Source organism: Ctenocephalides felis, unplaced genomic scaffold (genome assembly GCF_003426905.1).
Source record: "Ctenocephalides felis isolate EL2017-DRISC unplaced genomic scaffold, ASM342690v1 CF-g0.4_SCAFFOLD_01886, whole genome shotgun sequence".
NCBI classification, from domain to species: Eukaryota; Metazoa; Arthropoda; class Insecta; order Siphonaptera; family Pulicidae; genus Ctenocephalides; species Ctenocephalides felis.
The window spans coordinates 9,211,539-9,228,971 of NW_020538040.1; the positions used below are offsets into that span (position 1 = coordinate 9,211,539).

Genomic DNA, 17,433 nt, shown 5'->3' on the forward strand with positions numbered 1-17,433 from the left:
TTAATTTTTTTTTTTTTTTAAATATCGGTTCTGAAAGTTCCAGCAATTTGCCTTAAGAAACGATGCCATGCACTACCAGTTTTATTTAATTTAAGATATATTTTTTAGGATTCAGAAATAGAAATAACATTAGTTACAAGATACTCCGCATGAAGCGCTGAAGATGTGACAAAATTTTTTTATGCGTCAAATCTTTCTATAGCCTGTCAATTGTTTCTAAAGTGATTTTTGGAATAAAGCACCGCACAAAAAATTTATTTTTATAATTTATTCCGATTTTTTCTTGTATTTAATTAATCTTTTTCCGCGCCCATTTCACACTCTCCGCAACTTCACTTACGTCGATAAGAAGGACAGTTTAACTACCAACCCTCTCGAACGAATGTTTGTCTTCAACGGTACGTTGTGCAAAATTTATGATAAGTAATGATCATGTTATTAAATTTTAAGGGGTGCTCCTTTTAATCGCAATTTTACTGACAGTTGTTGCACTTTAATTTCGTGTCCTCGGCTATTAGTCAAGCGCCGTGTTTATATCTAATATATGTGATATATATTATCAACGTAAAAGACGGCCATATTACCAAAGTGACGCATGCGCAACGATTACTTGCCAAATTCAGTGCTGAAAGGCTCAACACTTGTACTGTGAAAAAAAAGACAAATTGAAGATTAACAATAATATAAAACGAGGCAGAAATTAATTAGCCATAATGTCAAAACCTAGTCAAGCACAGATTTTGGTCATTGATCCACAGAACGAGTTGAAATTCAGAGGTGAGAGGAGAAAAATAATGTTGCATACTTGCAATGATTATAAACAAATATTACAAGTTAACTCTGTTTTAACTATGAGTATTTACTATTTACATGCATTGTTTAAATATACGCCGATGTCGCAAAAAGTTTAATTAGTTATTACAACTTTGTCAATATTTGCTAGGTCTTTAGTTAGTGAGCAGCTTTTACATCATTAGCATTACCATGCATTTTTTCAATCAGATATATATCTCACGTTACAATGTCATCAATAAATTAGCTGTCAAAAATGATTACATTGTAATAAATATTTATGATGTGTTTGGGGTGAAATTATAATTAGTGACATTGATTTGGACGAAGTGATTTTGATTTGACATGATGTTATCATATCAAATGCATTTCATTGTTTTATTAAAAACTTTGTATTTATGTTTGTTGAGTGCTTATTTTTGTGGAAAACATTCTGAAATTTGATTTATGTTAGGTTAGTTGTAAAACTGACAGTGTTAGAATGCCCGATAGAAATATCTCTTAATGACATCAGATATCTTTTTTTATTTTTTTTATTTATTAATTTATTCAACGTCCAAGGCGATGTAACTACATTTTAAGTCCAACACAATGTAATTACATTTTAAAGTGTACAAATTAAAACTACATATTATGTGAGAAAATTAGGGTATTAAGAGTTTGTAGATAGGTAGATAGATAATATTAGTTATGTTTATGAACAACCCTAGGATTAACCTAATGACAATTAATATTTATGTTGGACTCAAAAATTCATTAATTGAATAGATAGGTTGATTTATAAGATGTTTTTTAACAGCAGCATTGAAACCATTCCTGCTTTTACTCTTCCACTCATTGGGAAGCCTATTGTAGATCTTGACACCTAGCTTGCTCCTTTGCGAGGATTTCAGCTCTAGTTGTGGCCATGGACTGCACTCCTCTGTACATGGTTTGTTCTGTCTGCATGGACCACAATCGCCTGCTGGTAGATGTAAAGGCTGGTAACAGTCAGTACTCTAAATTTAATAAACAAGGGTTTGCAGTGCACCCGAGACGAGGCCCCTCCAATTGCCCTCACAGTTTTCTTCTGTCAGTCCATTATCTTGGAGGTATGCACCCCCTCTATGCAGATCCTTGTGTCTCCTATTGGAAGTAAAGTTAATATGTACTGTTTTTCTATTGTTCAGTACAATTTTGTTGGCTGAAAACCAATTTTTAACTTGCTTGTGAGCATACTGAATTTTTTCATTCATATTTGCAAATGCTCTCGTTTGCAACTGCCAATGCTGTATCATCTGCAAATTGCATTGTGTGGAAGCTGATGTTTGGTGGTAGATCATTCACGAATATGATAAAGAGAAGTGGTCCAAGAATACTCACTTGGGCAACACCTGCATTTAATCTTGATATCTCACTTCATTTATTGTTCCATTCTACAAACTGATACTTGTTACTTAGGTATGAATGCATTAGTTTAAGGGCTACGCCTTTCAATCCATAATATTCTAATTTCCTGAGAAATATATCATGTGGAACATGATCAAAAGTTTTACTGAGATTTCAAAATAGTGCACCACAGTGTTTATGATATTATAGTAAAACTAATAATGCACTCAAGACAAAATTATATAATACAGAATGTAACAATATTATTTATTTAGATAGAATAAGATAAAATAATAAGATATTTGAAAAGAAATAAAAAGGTTAACTTGAGCAGATGGAGATTATTTGATTAAGTGAAGTGTTATGAATATCTATGTCATTATTAATTAAGTTAAACTTATAGGACATAAGTAGAATAGGCGAATTTAAGAGAGAATTATATTTAGGAGTAGGATAATGAAAAAATAAAAATTGTGCATGAGAAGATAGCCTAGGAACACTAAAGGATAGTTGGTTAAGTATTAGAGGACAGTCTATAGCATTATTGCAAAGTTGAAATAAGAACATAATAGTACAGAAAAATCGTTGTTTGGCAAGAAGAGATAAACCAAATTTTTTTAATAAAGTGTTGGGGTGAAAGCTATATTTATCCAAATTTATGCACCCAATATTATTTGACAATATTTTGATAACACAATCTTTCAGTAGTATTATATTCTTAAGGACTACATTTAACAATATGTGTAGTCATTATTTGTATAATTAAGATTCCAATTTCAATTATAGTAATGTTTTAAGTTCTTATTGGAAACCTACCAGGTTTAGAAATATCTTATTTCATAAGAACCCACTGCTTATCTAAATTATATATATATATATATATATATATATATATATATATGTTATAATATATTGTTTTTTGTTTAAGGTCCCTTTGAAGTGCCAGTCACATCGTATATGAAGCTAATAAATCCATCCGAAAAGAAAGTATTTTTTAAGATTAAAACTACTGCACCTAAAAAATATTGTGTCAGGCCAAACTCAGGTGCAGTTGATCCGAAGGGTGTAATTGAAGTGGCAAGTAAGTATATCGCTTTTAATATTATTCATTATACTTCATAATTAACCACTTCATGTAAGAACTTCATGTGATAAAATTAATATACATTCATTGACTGCTTGTAATTTTTTACTTTTTTGCTAGCGATATAATCTTATTCTTTGAACAGCTGTAATACCTGCCTTGCCTAAAAATATTTTCCATTTTAATAACTTCAAAGATTTATAAAAACTACGAATAATATAGAAAAAATTTCTAATCAATAAATTTACATTTAGTACACGGCACAAATGTTTAATTTGTTTTATTATTCTTAAGAAACAGGGTAAAATATTCTTCTGATTCAGGCATTTTTCATTAAATCAAGATTTGTGCTACGATGTAACTTTAAAATGTTTATTTATCTAAGCCGATTTCCTTGTTGATGTCGGTACGCATACAACGACATATCTCTATTCACATGACGACTAATCACAATCGACCTGTATTGAAATGATTTCATCGAGAGCGAATGACGTACAGTTCGGGCGTAACGCTATTTCCGTTGCATTTGTATGGATTTACACCCTAGACACGCCTAAAGAAGTTTTACTTCAAAAACTGCTTAATTTTTGACCTCATTTTACAAAAAACCTTAGCATTAAGTGGTTCAATTCTAGCATTAAGTGGTTCAATTCCAAATATTACCTTTTTAGTTTGTCTTCAACCCTTCAAATATGATCCGCAAGAAAAGAACAAGCATAAATTCATGGTTCAAACAGTCATTGCTCCAGAAGGCGAAACAAATATCGAAGCACTGGTAAAAATTCACAACAAATATGCTATTGGAAAAATAATTGTAAATGATATTAAACATGGATTTATTTATTATTATTGTAGTGGAAGGATTTAAAGCCTGAACAACTCATGGACAGTAAACTTAAATGTGTTTTCGAATTGCCGGAGGGCACAGTCATAAAGAGTGATAATTCATACACAACAAATGCTACAGTCTGTTCGCAAGAAGGATATGATGCAGTTGATGATAATGTTAAGAGTATGGGAGATAATAATAAGATTCAACCAAAGGTAAGAGCATTTTTTATTTAACATTTATTGCTTGAAACCATATGATTTGAGATGAATTTATTACCAGTATATGAGTTTGTTTATGCATATGATGTATAGTTGTCAAAATTAACACATTATGAGCGGGAATAGTTATAATGTAATTATAATTGATAGTTGAGTTGCATCAGCAGATTTCCAACATAATTCAAATTTTGCAGTGCATTCTGCAAGTTATTTGAAAACATGACTATTCTATTCAAGATATTATATTTTTTTATTTACACATATATCTCACTTTGATTACTTTTACCTTCATGAACAGTTTTTCTTTGAAAACTTAGGATTTATGTGGCATTAATTTAAAAAGTAATGTGTTGAAAATGTTTTTAGACATAAAGTCATTGCAATTCCTAAAATAATCTATTCAGTCATCTGAAGCATTAAAGTCAGTGATCTTTAGCTTTTTTATCTCCTATTTGGGGCTTCTTATAGGCATTTCTAAAGCTTGTGTTTGATTTGAACCCACTTCAGTAAAACTTTGTCCAAATCATCAAACTTTTCTTTATTTTGCTTTTTTATCTGCAAGCCTCCAGATCTGTAAATTTCTGTAATTTAATCTTTATTCCTAAAAATGGTACGGAACATATAAACTTCCTAATGAAGCAATTTTTTTTTTTAACTTTTAATATCTCATTTTTTTCCTTGAGGAGACTAGTTGTTTACTTAATGTTGTTGTTTACTATTTTGCATTAGCTAATAATTCTTAAGCAATTCTTTAAATAAAATGAGCATAAAAGTTTAATAAAGATTACTTTACACATGTTAAATATATAAATATCATTTTGCTAAAAGCAAGTAATCGCAAATATAATTTTTTCTGCAAAAAATAATGTGCGGATTTGGAGGTAGTATAGTAGTATAGAACACTGCTCAGAGGTATGAGGATATCTTGCAAAATAAGAAACATGTTGAATAGCATTTACTTGTTAATTGTGACGAAAAAAATCATAAAATTCAAGTAATGTATATTACTTCTAAAAAAAAAAAAAAATGACAATATTTATTTTAAAATTATGATATGTAGCATGTTTTTTTGAATTCTTGGAACATAACCTCTCTTCTTGTACTAGTTTTTTGTCCCTTATAACACGGATTTGCTAGTTTTCTGGAACATAACTACCATGTTGTATGAGGGTTACCAGTACTTTGGTTTTGAGATACTTATGATGGACCCGCGCATTATTAAGTTTTCACATTGAAATGGGTAAAAATACTCGGCCTGCTGAAAGGTAACGGTTTTCGGGTCGGGCATTTTTACCAGCTTATGGTGCGTTAATATATATTCTTTGTGAGTTCGAATCATCCTTTTTATCAGTTTTCATCCTCTCATTCTCTTTCAACACCTGAACTAGGGGAACGGTTTACTGAATTATCGTTTGTTTTATAGCTGGAAGCTACCGAATCCGAGTTGCAAAAAGTTGCAAGTGAACTTGCTCGTTTGAGGGAAGAAGAAAGGGTGTGGAAAAGTGAAAATGATATGCTCAAGGTAAAATACTTACATCATTGTCGTTTACATTATATTTTCTAATGAGTAGTGTTGAATCAATGTGTGCTTTACATCTATAGACCGAGGTCTCACGGCTACGTTCTGCAAGTAGTTCTGGAGCAAAGTTTGCGCAGCACACAAATTCTTACAGCCCTCCAGCAAACCAGCAGCAAGTATCTCCGTTTTTGATAGGCATTGCTGTTTTTATTGGAATCTTTGGGTTTATAATTGGAAAGTTTATACTTTGAAAATCTTACACAAAAACATCGGAGTGAATTGCAAACATAACGAAATTGTATAGTATAACAAACAAAATATCCAATATATATAAATATATCTGAATTTGAACTGGCCCGATAATGGACACACTATCTTTTCCTAACACTGTATATATTGATTTTTGCAATAGTCTCAATAGAACATTCATACAGACCATTATTCACGTGTTTTTAATATGGGTATTTGATTTTGAAACAAAATCCGACACAACTTAAATTGTATGATAAAGAAAAATAGAATTTCCAAGATTATTAAATATAGGCTTTCAAGAAAATGTAGTGCAAGTTTTAGTTTGCAAGTATATAAAACGTAGATAATAAATGTTTATTTTTTAGTTTCGATCGCCTCTGTTTGGGTGCCTTGTTACACTAAGAGGTATCATCGTCATGTTTTTTAAATATATGTTATTGTTATACTAATTATTTTATATAAAAATCTAGTATTTTGGCGTCATGAATTGTAAAGCTCATTTACCAAAATTTTATTCTATTTATTATTTACATATATATATTAGAACTAAATAAGAAACTGGATTGCGCCGTGTCATGTACTATATTTCAATAGCTGCTCACTAGTTCTAACATTTAGTCATTTGCTAATACATATTTATTTATTTAACTTAAGGATAAGGATTAAATTTATGCCATGAAAAACAAGTCTTTATGTTATTTGTCATCTATAATTTCTTCTCAATGTAAATTATATAAAATGTGTAACTAAAATTTAATGTTTAAGAAGTGGTAGATACAAATCTAGCCTATGGAATAATATACTTGTGCTTTGTTGAGAGCATTGTAGAGAGACTTTATAAATACTGATGGTAGATTATTGTACTAAATTCAAACAGGAATATGTATGTGACACGATAAATGAATAAATTACTAATACAAGTTTACTCATTTTATGTGAATTCATTATTCAAAAATCCTGCTTTCCTTGAAGGTGAAACCGATTCTAACATGAATCTTAGGTGTTTACTCTTGCTTTATTTTGTTTTTATGTTTCATTTTGTAAGTTTCATCGTTTTGGGGTTCAAGTCATTCAATTTTTGTTTAAAATTGATGTAAACTGACATTAAGAAACTGCTAATATCGAGCAACCGAGAATTATCTAATGAAAACCTTGTTAAGAATCATTTTGGAATATTTTATTTTTGTTTTCTAGAATTCTTTTGGAATACTTTATGAATTATTATATAAAGTTCGGCAGAAATAATGGATGGATTTTCGGCAGCAATTTTTTCTATGTGGACGACGATAAAAGAAATTATTGGGGCTTTTCTGAGTGTGCTAATTAATAAAGTTTTTGTAGCCATTATTTTCAAAGACGTGTGATATATGTATGTCAAGATAGACGTGTGATATAAGTGTGTCAGGATAATTTTTGATGGTGTCTTGCATTTGGGTTATAAAAACCATAAGAGAACGGTAAATTGGAGCAACCCAATGGTGAGATATATTCTCATCAAATCGGGAGCTTTGCACAGATGATTTCAAATCAGATGTTTCTCGTCTGCATTGACATAATATGACCAGCGTTCTTGACTAGTCTAAAAGACGACGCAATCAGAGCAGAAAATGCAAAGTAACCAAAAATGGAGAAAATAAAAAAAAATCAATATTTGGAAAACATTATGTATCATAAATAAACTTCAATATGTTGAAAACATTGAGCAATTTTTGAACTTATCAGCAAGTAATATTTTTGTAAAAAAAAAAGTTAATTTTCATTTTGCTTCGTTTCAATTTGAGTCATAAATGAGACATGAGATTGCTTTGTATTTTTCAGTTTGTGAATTATTACCTTTCTAAAACTAATCGAAATTATAGTCCTGCGGAACATAAAAGCACTACATTAAATATTGAATTTACACATTTTTTGTTCGAGAGATTTGAAAAAAAAAACTGCTTAAAACGTTTCATTTTTATATTCATCTTTATTCTTAATCAGAACTTTTCACAAAATAAATCAATTTTACATTTATTTTTTGCAATCCTAAGTTGGATAAGATTGGAATTCAAATGTTACTTAACCGTTCATATTGTAATAATAAATAAATGCATTATTTAAATTTAAATAGAAATGTTTTCAATTCAGGCCTCTGTCGGTGTTGTGTTTTTGTAAATCGGTATGCTCATTTGTTCTTCTTGCCTCATTCGGTACCTCGATGCCATCATCGAGAACAATGTTATTCCTATGGCCATCAGGCCTGCGTACAAGAAAAATTCGTCACTCTGGAATAAAAATATATTGCTGTTATTTTTAACTTCCCCGAACATGCAAGGTTTTGCCAGAAAATCCAATTTGTTAATTTTGTTTCAAGACATTCTGAATCGTTTGACATTAAATAGAATGTGTATGTGAGCCAGAATTTGATCTTTCTTTAAAGTTCTATAAAAATGGCTGCATCGATTGATGCTTTATAATTAGCTGATAAGTGCAATTCTTTGCATCCACGTTTTTGCCGAACATTCAGAATTGATTTTGAAAATTCAAGATATGAGTTGAAAATCGTTGGGAATTGTGCTGATTAGTTCGTGATAAAGAATCGTCTGGGTAGTTTTGTTGACAAAAAAAATGACTAAATATATAAATCATTTATTCCTGTTTTCTTTCGATTATATAATAATTAATATCAGCAATCCCTACAGACAGTTAAAAATTAATGCTATATGAAAAGTAAAAATCGTGATGATATTTAGTCTGTAAATTATATCGTATTTTAAAATAGTGCAATAACTCACGCTTCTTAATTTTTAGTTTGTTTTTTACTTGTTTTTACGCAGCGAATCAAATAACTGTTTCAAAATCTTACCTGCAGTTTAGATTTCAAAAATCTGCAAATTTGCAAAATCTTACCTGCAGTTTTATTAAATTTATTTCTGTAATTATCACAACAATTAAATTTCCTAAAGCGTTGTTGACGAACCAAAATGCAGTCAGGACGGACTTCATTGATTTAGGGGCCTAAAGCAATATTTTATACACACATATTAGTGTTTTTTATAAAATTTAAATTTTACGTCTGTCATTTCTTTTTTACTTACTTGTGTAAAAGCAAACTGCAGTCCTGGAATGGACAACAGAACCTCACCCAACATCAACAACAAAAACTGGGGAATTTGCCACAATACACTGTATTTTCTTGACGAAGAATTATTCTGGACAAACCGAACAATACATCAATAAAACCAGAGAGTGGGAGATATAAATTTTAATAATATACCTCTATGAATTTTTGCAATACTCCAGCTGATAAAAAGGACAACACGGCCATAATTCCACCACATCTGACTTGGTCCAGAGACGTTTGTAAAATTCCCAGCTTATCAAACAAAATTGACAACTGGCTCATGAATAATATTAACAACAATAATAAAATCGGGCCTAGAGATTTCACCTGCGAGGAAACAATAAATCAGTCATATGCCTCTTGTTTTTATCTTTAAATCTTTTATCTCACCTGGTCCGGCTCGACTTTCATGAATCCCAAGTCGGTGTCCAATTGGGCAGCCTGGTAGGTCCATGTTGAGTCCTGTTGGGCCGTCAGTGACCAATAGACGGGTAGAGGTAGGAATAATACTAGGACCTTGATGAAGGCCTTAACATCGCCAACGAAACGTTGGCCGTACCTAGATCGCGCGCTGTCCAGCCAGTGTTCGGCGTCTGATGGTTTCCTTCCGCGTGCGTTCTGGACCAAAGCGTGCTGCCGAAAGTATAAGGATTACATAAAATCATGCTTGTGGAATATAAATTATAAATCTGTTTCAAATAAGATTGTCAGGGAAAGTGTTTAGAGTGAGATATTTAAATATAGTTGAACTATTTCTATTAGGCTTATTTTTTACTCACCAAGACACATCGTATAGTTTTGGCAAAGATGTTGTTTCCTGAAGGCGTTTGGGCTCTGTAATACGCGAGACCAAACAAAAACACAGCTGAAATAATTAATTATTTATTCACATTATAAATATATTTATGATGAGCAGAATCGCCGAAGTGGGTAGGAGATACGGAATAGAGATCAATTTCCACAAATGTTGGAGATGGGAATATAGGAACTAGATAAGTCCCTGAGAATAACGGCAGGAAATCGAGGATTGGAAGATGTGGATCACTTCAAGTACTTTAAGCAGGCTGTCCAAAAACGGATACTGCCGAGACAGATCAGGGCAAGGATTGAAAGCGCCAAAGCGGCATTCACGAAAAAGAGCAGGTTACTGACGAGCAAACCGAGTCTTGACTTACGGAAAAGACTAATAAAGTGATATGTCTGGAGCATAGATCTGTACAGATCAGAGGCGTGGACTCTGAGAAAGGCTGGCAAAAACTATCCGGATAATTTAGAAATGTGGTGCTGGACAGTGATTGGAGAAGATACAGCAGACAAATAAGATAATAAATGGGGAAGTTCTGAGTGGGTAGAGAAAAAACTGCACTGAGCATGATCCTAAAAAGAAAAAATAATTGGATCTCACCCATTTTGCAAAAAGAGTGCTTCTTACGTGATGTCGCCGAAGGTAAAATAAATGGACTTAAAGGACTGGGAAGGAGAACATAAATGCAGTTGATTGATGACTTTCGCAATAAGAGAAAATATAGGGTACTAAAATCCGAAGCGAAGAACCAGTAAGCTTGGACCATAAGTTTGGAAATGGAAATGCATGAGAGTTTTTGAAAAAGTGAATAATGGTAATAAAATGACAATGGAAATAATAAACAAGCAAAGGAAGGGAAATTATTGCTTTTGTGGTGCTTTCACACCATGGACGACCTACCCTTGGACAGACTACCATTATTTATTATATATATACATATATATATATATATATATATATATATATATATATATATGATTTATCCATACCCCAAGCGAGCAAAAACGCTCCAGCCAACAGCCCAAAAACAGCCGTATAGCAATCCGTCATATGGAAACACGAAGTCCCTGCTCTCACTGCCGGGGGTGCAATTTTGCTCAAGAGAACCCCCATCGTGTACACGAAGTAATAATGTGAGAAATAGTCGTCTAGGGCTCCGGTTTGCTGAGGTAGAGTAAACTGAGAACCTCCCAATGAGGTGACGCAGGCTCGTATTCCGCCGTTACCTGGATAAACATAAATTAAGTGTGCTTTACCTATGGCTTAAATTTTATTTTGTTTACCTAAAGAAATAAGTAGCAATGCAGTGAACACCGTTGGCACAATTTTGAACGTCAGTATGGGCCATGTCACCAGGAATAGAATCGTGTAGCCCAGGCCATACAGAAAGAATGTATAGAATATCGTACTGAAAAACATGGAGAAAATAAGAATTAGTGTTATATATATTATTAGTGTTATATATATGTTGTTTGTTATAAACTTACTTAGAATTTCCGAGATAACTGTCTGCCAAAATTGCTCCGAAAACAGGTGTGAATTGACTAAAGAAGTTGAAAATGTGAAGGACTGTCGTAGATGTGTTTTCTGACAGACCGATGGAGTCTCGGAGATATAAGGCGAGGACAGCTGTAAATAAATCAACATTTGCATCATTATTGTATACATGCGCAAAATTTTTCTGGCCACTATCCCTGGATGGTATATTCACACGCTTATTTTTTTTATTATGTCGATACGGTTCTTTTTAGGAATTATTGTTACTAATAATATAGTGGCCAGTGACAGAAACATGCAGCAATTAGAGCGTCCGCGTACATTGCCATCAAGATTTTTGGACTACATTTTCCAATTGTATACCATCATTTTCGCAAACAAAAAATTTAAAGCGTTCACAAGAAAAAAAAGGAAAACATATTTTTGAGAAGACAGTACACAAAGAAATCATTTGGTCGTCTTTTGAAAGGGAACAGGCCATACATCGTAACCAATCTTCGCCGGGCTCATCAAAAGATTTTTATTTTATTATTTTTGAACAGCGATCTGAACCCAATAGTCCTATAAGCTGTTGTGCTGATTTGACTTAATACTAGTCTGTTTGACAGATGGCAACCCAATCAGTTGTTATTACAATTTCTGTAATAGGGCGAGTATTTTATTGGTGCAGCAACGCCGGGTGAGTGCTATTTTTACTTGGCAACATATTACTATCTATATTTTCAAGTGAAAATTGTTGTCACTGCTGCCTGACAACGGGCTGCTCGAAGTGGGTATCGAACCCGGGACCTCTGATTCAGGTCCCATCGCTCTCAACCGCTTACCTACGGGCGAATCCCATCAAAAGATGAAAAGAGTGTTTTGCAATAAATACAAGTCTCTTTTTTTACCGGTGGATTTTTTGGTTTGTTTTTAGAAGTAATTAGAGTAGAAGATAAAAGCTAATCACCTCTGACAGGCTTCAGTATTCTTTTCTTGGCCTCGAAGTAACTACCCTGTAGTTTTGGCCAAATAGTACTATGTCAGTTTGTTCATTGCATAAGTATTTCATTTTGACCGAAAGTGAACAAAAATGAATGAATAATCAAAATTCTATAAAGCATCTGACAATTGCAATGAAATTGATCGAAATCACTAGTATTGGTTTACTAGTAAGTTCATTGAATTTAATACAAATAATTACAAATAACATTGAATAAGTCACCAAAAACATTTTAACATTTTTTACAATTAAAATTTTTATTACATAAACTACAACAATATTTGGTGATTACTTTAATAGAAAGTGAAAACTACAACAGGCGATTTACAAAGAATGAACTTATTTTTCTAATAACTATTAAAAATATTATAGAAAAATCACTTCATTAATCCAGAGATTCAATTAGATCTAAGGCGAGCATGCTCGACCAGATAACAGAGGCGTCGTTCTCCTGTGCATCACTGTAAAATAGAAAGGCCTATCGGCATAAAAGAATTTTGGTTCTTGGTGAAAATATCTTGGAGCTGTGTTATAGGCCAAACGAACACCTGTGGCAGCTGCGGCTTCAGCACCTTCTTCATTTACTTCAATGAAAGCTTTTTGTATTACTTTAGAAATACATAGCAACTCATCAGCTCCTTTAAGTAATCCTTTGAAGTTAGCTTTTTCAGCAACGAATATATCAGCCATACCCAACTTTTTGAGAGGTTCATTCAAATCTATCTCAGATTCAATCTTGAATTTAGGCAGATTCAAAATAACTTCAACGGCGTACATGCGTCTAGTCAAGTTATGCAAATCAACATCCTGTAACTTGTCTTCAAGAGCAGACAGACCAGTTTTGCTATTTGGCAGAATGATTAACATGGCCAAATCTGAGCTTCTGTAGGGCAATTCTACAGCCTTGGCATCTAATTGTTCAAATTCGCCATAACGGAATTTATCCTTAATGTGCATCATACTTACATTCTTTGTCTCTGTTTCAGTAACATAGAAAGGTTTATCTTGGGTATTTTCAATTTCGAATTGTTTCTCCCAGAGGCCTTTGAAGTACAATGCATTCACAAGAACCATTCTTGCATTCTGATCGATATCTCCGGCTTTGATCAAATGAAGAATTTTGTGATGAGTTTTTTTTTCAACCCAAGTATTGATAACCCTAGCACTTTCAGCGTTTTCCGCAAAGTTCAAGTTTTCTGCTCCAGCTAAGAATTTCTTGGCGGCAATTTCCTTGAAGGCGGGTTTCAATCTATAGCCTTCCATTACATAAACTTTATTGGCAATTTCCAGAATTACACCTTTTTGTGTATTAAGAGTGTTCATCAATGCATGATAGTCATCTTGGATTTGTTCTTTTGATTGAGGCTGACGCAAAGCAGTAGCTATTTGTGTGGCAGTATTACCACAAGCTCCCATTAATACCAGCGACAGAGAAGTTTGTACAGACAGTGGGGACATGATAAGATTTTCTTCGTTGTCATAAGCAACCGTGCTGTACAGGTTTCCAGCAAACTGATTGATACTCGTAGATAACTCTTGGGGATCCGCCATTATTGAAATCGGTAATACGACTGATGCAAAAAGAAACACTAGTCGTGCGTTTATCATTTTGATATAATTTTGGCACAAAGAGCATTAAAAACACTAAAAAATTAAAATACAAAAACGTACGCCATATGAATCAAAATTATTTTTACTAAAACAAAACAATACCGTGCCCGTTTGCTTATCACCTTCATGTCAACTGACATAAGAAACATGAGAAAACCACCATCAAAATATTGAAGTAGCGATAAACGTTTGAACAATGACGCCCAACATCTGACATGATTGTGATTATGGCTTTCTCCATGTTATATAGTAGCGGAAATATTACTAAAACTAGTCAATTTTTAAATAAGGCTACTGTCATTTTGCTCATTTGTCACTTTGTCCGTACTTTTCCTACTACAATTTGTTTTAATCGCAAACTGCTTGCAATGGAAATAAATATTAAATTTTTAAATAATATTAAATGATTGTAGATTGCATCTTCAATCAGATTTTGTTTTAATTTTATAACAAATGTAAATCTAAAGTAAATTCCCAATCAACTTACTCCTGACTCCATTTGCAGCAAAGGATTCAAAAAATTTGGATCCGAGCACAAAGTATACGGCGACTGGATATTTTGGTAGTTTCGCGTCATTTTTCTCGCTATTATGTGCATCTGAAGTAATTGTAGTCTGAAAATGAAAACGTGAGCTTTGAGATACTTGTAACATTGAAAAAATAGTAAAGAAAAACATGTGTTGAAGAGGATTTGTGATCAGTGTCTAAGGTAATGATTGTTTACTTACATGGAAAGTGTCGTAATGGAACAAAATAGCTTATATAAATTTTAAAAGTGAATGTTAGTGACTGAAAACATATAGAATGACAAAGAAAGAAAAGTGAAGTATTACTTAAGGGGTTAGGGGTACTTGGAATTTTTGAAAAATCGATTTTTATTTTTTTGCATTTTCATTAAGTGTAATATCTTGAAAATGTTCTCTGAAAATTTCAAGTTGATCCGATGAATTGCACTCTTACCAGCGCGTTGACGCAAGTGGAGAGCTCGATACTTATACTCAAGCACCCTCATGCACCCTCACTTCCTGATGTTTTAAAAGATTTTAAACCGATTTACGACGATCTCAGCAATGATAATTTACTTTCAAGATGTGTAGTTCAAGATTGAATCCATAATCAGAAAAATTAAAGGCTTCAACCAACTAGTGTAAAAAATATGCCTAAAAACCGTGAATACTAGTTCTACTATCGTACAAATTGCTGAATGAATATACATAATCATTATTATTGATTATGGATACCCTAGGACCTAGTTGTGGGTATAATTACCATTGGTATGCTGAAAAATTGGATGCTGCACGTATGAAAGTGGCAGGATCAGCGCGCCAACGAGGACACCTCGAGAGGTCAAAATGCTTCGTAGGCAACAGCAAATGGAAATTTTGGAAACTTGCACATTGACTGATGAACTATTATATGGCCCAGAAATAGATGACTCAGTTTAAGTAATTCAAAAATTCGAATTTCTGTACGTAAAACCAATGTGAAACTTCACATGGTGACCACTGTAACTCAAAAACCGCTTAGTAAATTTTAATGAAATTTATGCAGCTTTCAGAATACATAATAAACTCGGGCCTGATCGAAGGATTTTCTTTTTTTCAAAAATTTCAATTTTTTAAGACCAATTAACTGTTGATTTTTTACCCAAAAATCTAGATTTTTTTTCTGATGCTGCCGTTTTGTTAATTTTTGCAAAAAAAAGAAAACCTTCGATCAGGCCTAGGATTATCTATTCATAAAACTATTTTTGTCTATTTGATTGATTTTAAATGAATCTCTAAGGAGTTATAATGGTCACCGCCAGTACCGTTTTTTGAAACAGGGTCAACAAAAACAGCTATAACTTTGGGAATATTTTTTTTTCTGAAATTTTTGTTACTTCAAGTCAAAACATTGTATAATGATGCCGTATTATTTTTTTTGCATAAAACGTCGTTTAATAACAAAAAAAATACTGAAAATTCTCATCTTTTTGTGCCTCCAAGTACCCCTAACCCCTTAACTTATTTTGGTTCTATGAGAATTCAATTCTATGACAGCAAGATTAATAAGTTTCAATTTGAAATTTTTGTAAACAATTTTTTGAATTAAAAAGAAAAAAACTGTGGCATATGAATCACAATTAGTAAAGTTTCTAGTTTTATAAAATCAAACAGCATCAATTTTGCTAGACTCTACCTTTTACATAATTTATTGCATTAGTTGTTTGACCACTTTTTAAATGTTGGATGTAACTGAAGAGTATTTTACAATTTTCAATTTAACTTTATATTGTAATATATATTTATTAACTTCCCGAAGGAGAAGTTTTGAGAAAAAATCCGATTTGCTAATATTATGTTTACTCAACGTTGTGAGTCACTTTGAATCAAATGAGACCGAATTGAAAGAAGTAGGTGCGTGTGCATGCGTATGTGAGCCAATTCTTGACCTTTCGTCGACGTTTTTTTCGAAAAATTCAAAAGCCCTTCGAAAGGGGGCTTCCATGAATCATGTGATTGATTTTTAAGGATTTTTGGACCTCCCTTCCCCTTGGTGATACGAGGTAACTTTCAAAATTTTCCCTCCTCCCCGACAAACATCACGTGCATTTTAGTTAGGAGAAAAAATTGTAAAATTTTTGATTTTTTTTTTAAATGTTTGTATTTTTTTTTTTAAATTCAGGTAAAAAATAAACACACGTGATACTTTACTGTGCCCCTCCCTCCTCCATGTGATATTTTGTGATTTTTTGTCAACCATTCCCCCTCCCCCTAAAACCTTACGTGATTAATGGACCCCCCATACAACTAGTATAATTTATAATTCCTAATTCTTACCTGTTTATCACTTAAAGTACCATACTTGTTTCCTTCCTCTGTAGCTACATGTTTAGTTTCAAAATTTTTCAAAATCGGCAAAGCTGAAATTACAATCAAACAAATTACGATAAAAAATCGAATTAATAATTTTTGAAATTTTTCTTCAGATACAAACAATTTTTAAATGACCCTTACTGTCTGTGTTCAAATTAGTTTTATACATATCTTGGTAAAAAAAACTTGCTCATTACAAACAAATGGAAATGAATTAGTTTTGGTGATATAATTAATAGTTATACACTGTAGTATTAAATTAATTTTTTCACATTTATATTAATACTGTTTATTAAATAATAAATATTAAATTATTTATTTAAAATTTTTAACAGTAATTTCTTTCTACAAAATGCAAAATTTTATCACGTGTCAAGTTTTGATATCATACACTCAAAACTTCATTAATAAATTATTTTATTAATTAATTTATTAATAACTATCACGATTATTTTGTATATTAATATGCATTTGATTATTTTATACGTAGTAATTAAAATTTCTTCTGTTTT

General features: G+C 32.2%; 2 protein-coding genes across 3 annotated transcripts; one reads left to right on the forward strand and one right to left on the reverse strand.

Annotated features, from left to right (window-relative positions):
• The first annotated feature begins 295 nt into the window (after positions 1-295).
• On the forward strand, positions 296-6,122 carry LOC113376814 (vesicle-associated membrane protein-associated protein B/C). Of its 2 annotated transcripts, XM_026616882.1 has the most exons (7): positions 296-398; positions 484-777; positions 3,089-3,241; positions 3,916-4,019; positions 4,100-4,288; positions 5,718-5,816; positions 5,897-6,122. In XM_026616882.1, the coding sequence occupies exons 2-7, from the start codon at positions 714-716 to the stop codon at positions 6,062-6,064; spliced, it is 777 nt and encodes a 258-aa protein (XP_026472667.1). In that variant the 5' UTR covers positions 296-398; positions 484-713; the 3' UTR covers positions 6,065-6,122. The 2 variants fall into 2 exon arrangements, with proteins under 2 accessions (XP_026472667.1, XP_026472666.1); XM_026616881.1 differs by lacking the exon at positions 296-398 and having other exon boundaries at positions 405-777.
• Positions 6,123-8,188: 2,066 nt separating this feature from the next.
• Positions 8,189-17,023, reverse strand: LOC113378694 (solute carrier family 15 member 2-like; the record flags this gene model as incomplete). Its single annotated transcript, XM_026619253.1, has 11 exons — positions 8,189-8,329; positions 8,955-9,062; positions 9,143-9,256; positions 9,322-9,495; positions 9,559-9,801; positions 9,948-10,033; positions 10,963-11,199; positions 11,257-11,381; positions 11,461-11,602; positions 14,551-14,677; positions 16,886-17,023. Coding segments are annotated over 11 exons (1,635 nt in total), but the record flags the coding sequence as incomplete, so codon positions are not given.
• Between the last annotated feature and the right edge of the window lie 410 nt (positions 17,024-17,433).